A 2,225-nucleotide genomic window follows, 5' to 3' on the forward strand; every position below is an offset into this window, starting at 1 on the left:
TAGCTTTGCTGTATTTTACCAGATGCTTCTACTTTTTGCCATTGTTCCCAGTATGATGTTTAGGATGGACTTCACCTGTACCCAGGAATGCAGGGGTGGCCCTGCCTTGAGTCAGGTGCGACTAAAGGTTGCCTGAGTGCTGGGCGTGATGTACGTTTGTGTCACACAAACAGTGATGGATACTTGTGGTTGCTTTTTTATCTGCTGAGTGTGGGATGGGTTTTAATCCTGGTTAAATCCTGTATCCCAGATCTGTTTGCCTTCTCTTGAAAGAACTTCCCTTTCTTTTACAGGCATGGTTCAGAAACTCGACCAGAAGCTGCCTGTAGCCAATGAGTACCTGCTGCTTTCAGGAGGTGTGCGGGAAGGTGTGGTGGACATTGATCTCGATGAGCTGAATGTTTATGCACGAGGCACAGACTATGACATGGACTTCACCCTGCTTGTGCCTGCACTGAAGCTGCATGACCGCAACCAACCAGTCACGCTGGACATGCGCCACTCGGCTTTGTGCCACTCCTGGCTGAGCCTGCGTCTGTTTGATGAAGGAACTATCAGCAAATGGAAGGACTGCTGCACGATAGTGGACCATATCAATGGAGCTACCAATTATTTCTTCTCCCCAACAAAAGTCGCAGACTGGTTCTATGACTCCATTAGCATTGTCCTCTCTGAGATCCAGAAAAAGCCCCAACGGGGGATGCCAAAGGTGGAGAAGGTAGAAAAGAATGGGACTATCATATCCATCATTTTGGGAGTGGGCAGCAGCCGCATGCTGTACGACATTGTCCCTGTGGTGTCCTTCAAAGGCTGGCCAGCTGTGGCCCAGAGCTGGCTGATGGAGAACCACTTCTGGGATGGGAAGATCACAGAGGAGGAAGTCATAAGTGGTTTTTACTTAGTGCCTGCATGTTCATACAAGGGGAAGAAGGACAATGAATGGAGGCTTTCATTTGCCAGAAGTGAAGTGCAGCTGAAAAAGTGCATCTCCAGCAGCCTCATGCAAGCCTATCAGGCCTGCAAAGCTATCATCATCAAATTGCTGTCCCGCCCCAAAGCCATTAGTCCATATCACTTGAGGAGCATGATGCTGTGGGCTTGTGACAGACTACCAGCCAGCTACTTAGCCCAAGAGGATTACGCAGCCCATTTCCTCCTGGGTCTCATTGATGATCTCCAGCACTGCTTGGTCAACAAGATGTGCCCTAATTATTTCATCCCCCAGTGTAATATGCTGGAGCACCTCTCTGAAGAAACAGTCATGCTGCATGCACGGAAGCTGTCCTCGGTCCGCTCAGACCCTGCGGAACACCTTCGAACTGCCATTGAACATGTCAAAGCAGCCAACCGGTTAACGCTAGAGCTCCAACGGAGGGGCAGCACCACCAGCATCCCCTCCCCGCAGTCAGATGGAGGGGACATCAACCAGCCTGATGACCGATTAGCCAAAAAGTTGCAACAGCTAGTGACTGAGAACCCCGGGAAGTCCATCTCTGTCTTCATTAACCCAGACGATGTCACAAGGCCCCACTTCAGAATTGATGATAAATTTTTCTGAGCTTTCATCAATGTTTCCTGGGATTTTTTTTATTCTTTTTTTTTTTTTTTTCCATTTTTAGAAACTCTTGCAGTGTGCAGATTTTTTCCATTTGGTTTTCCTTGATGACTTAGTCTCTTGTTTTTTACATATCCAGCGTAGATTGGATCTGTTGAGAACAATCTGAATAAATTATAATTCCTGGTTCTGCAGGGCGGTGCAGATTTTGAAACAGTATATTACTATTTCATATGCTGCTTTGATTTTTTTCACCCACCCAGCCCTATTGTCTGTGAGTAGTTTCTGAAGGAGAACATGCACCGTAAACACACATGCCACAGTGTAATGTAAATTTTTTTCCAAGCTTCCATAATTTATGTACTTTGTTGGGCCTGGGGAAGGGGCAATTCACCTTCCATTGCTTCGGAAATTCACTTTTTTCTCATGAGCTTCCATCACCCTAAAGAAATAAGGAGAGACTCTGGGTTGGAAAGCACTACTGGTAGTTTCACGAGGCCAAATCTGCTGGGCTGAAACCCAGTTCATCTATTCTTCACACTTCTCACACTAGGGGAGAAAGTTGACTTTAAAGATGATGATGCAGCTTTTGCGGGGATGAGTTTTTCTGTTTTGATCTACTTTTTGAATGTAATTGTTCATAATTGGACCTTGTACAGTCCAGAGGGTT

At 46.4% G+C, this 2,225-nt stretch overlaps 1 protein-coding gene across 1 annotated transcript; it reads left to right on the forward strand.

Annotated features, from left to right (window-relative positions):
- Window positions 1-295: 295 nt before the first annotated feature.
- On the forward strand, window positions 296-1,558 carry MB21D2 (Mab-21 domain containing 2). The gene has a single exon (XM_010018912.1). The coding sequence runs from the start codon at window positions 296-298 to the stop codon at window positions 1,556-1,558; it is 1,263 nt and encodes a 420-aa protein (XP_010017214.1).
- The last annotated feature ends 667 nt before the right edge of the window (window positions 1,559-2,225 follow it).

This window comes from Nestor notabilis, unplaced genomic scaffold (assembly GCF_000696875.1).
Source record: "Nestor notabilis isolate BGI_N333 unplaced genomic scaffold, ASM69687v1 scaffold4657, whole genome shotgun sequence".
Lineage (NCBI taxonomy): Eukaryota > Metazoa > Chordata > Aves > Psittaciformes > Psittacidae > Nestor > Nestor notabilis.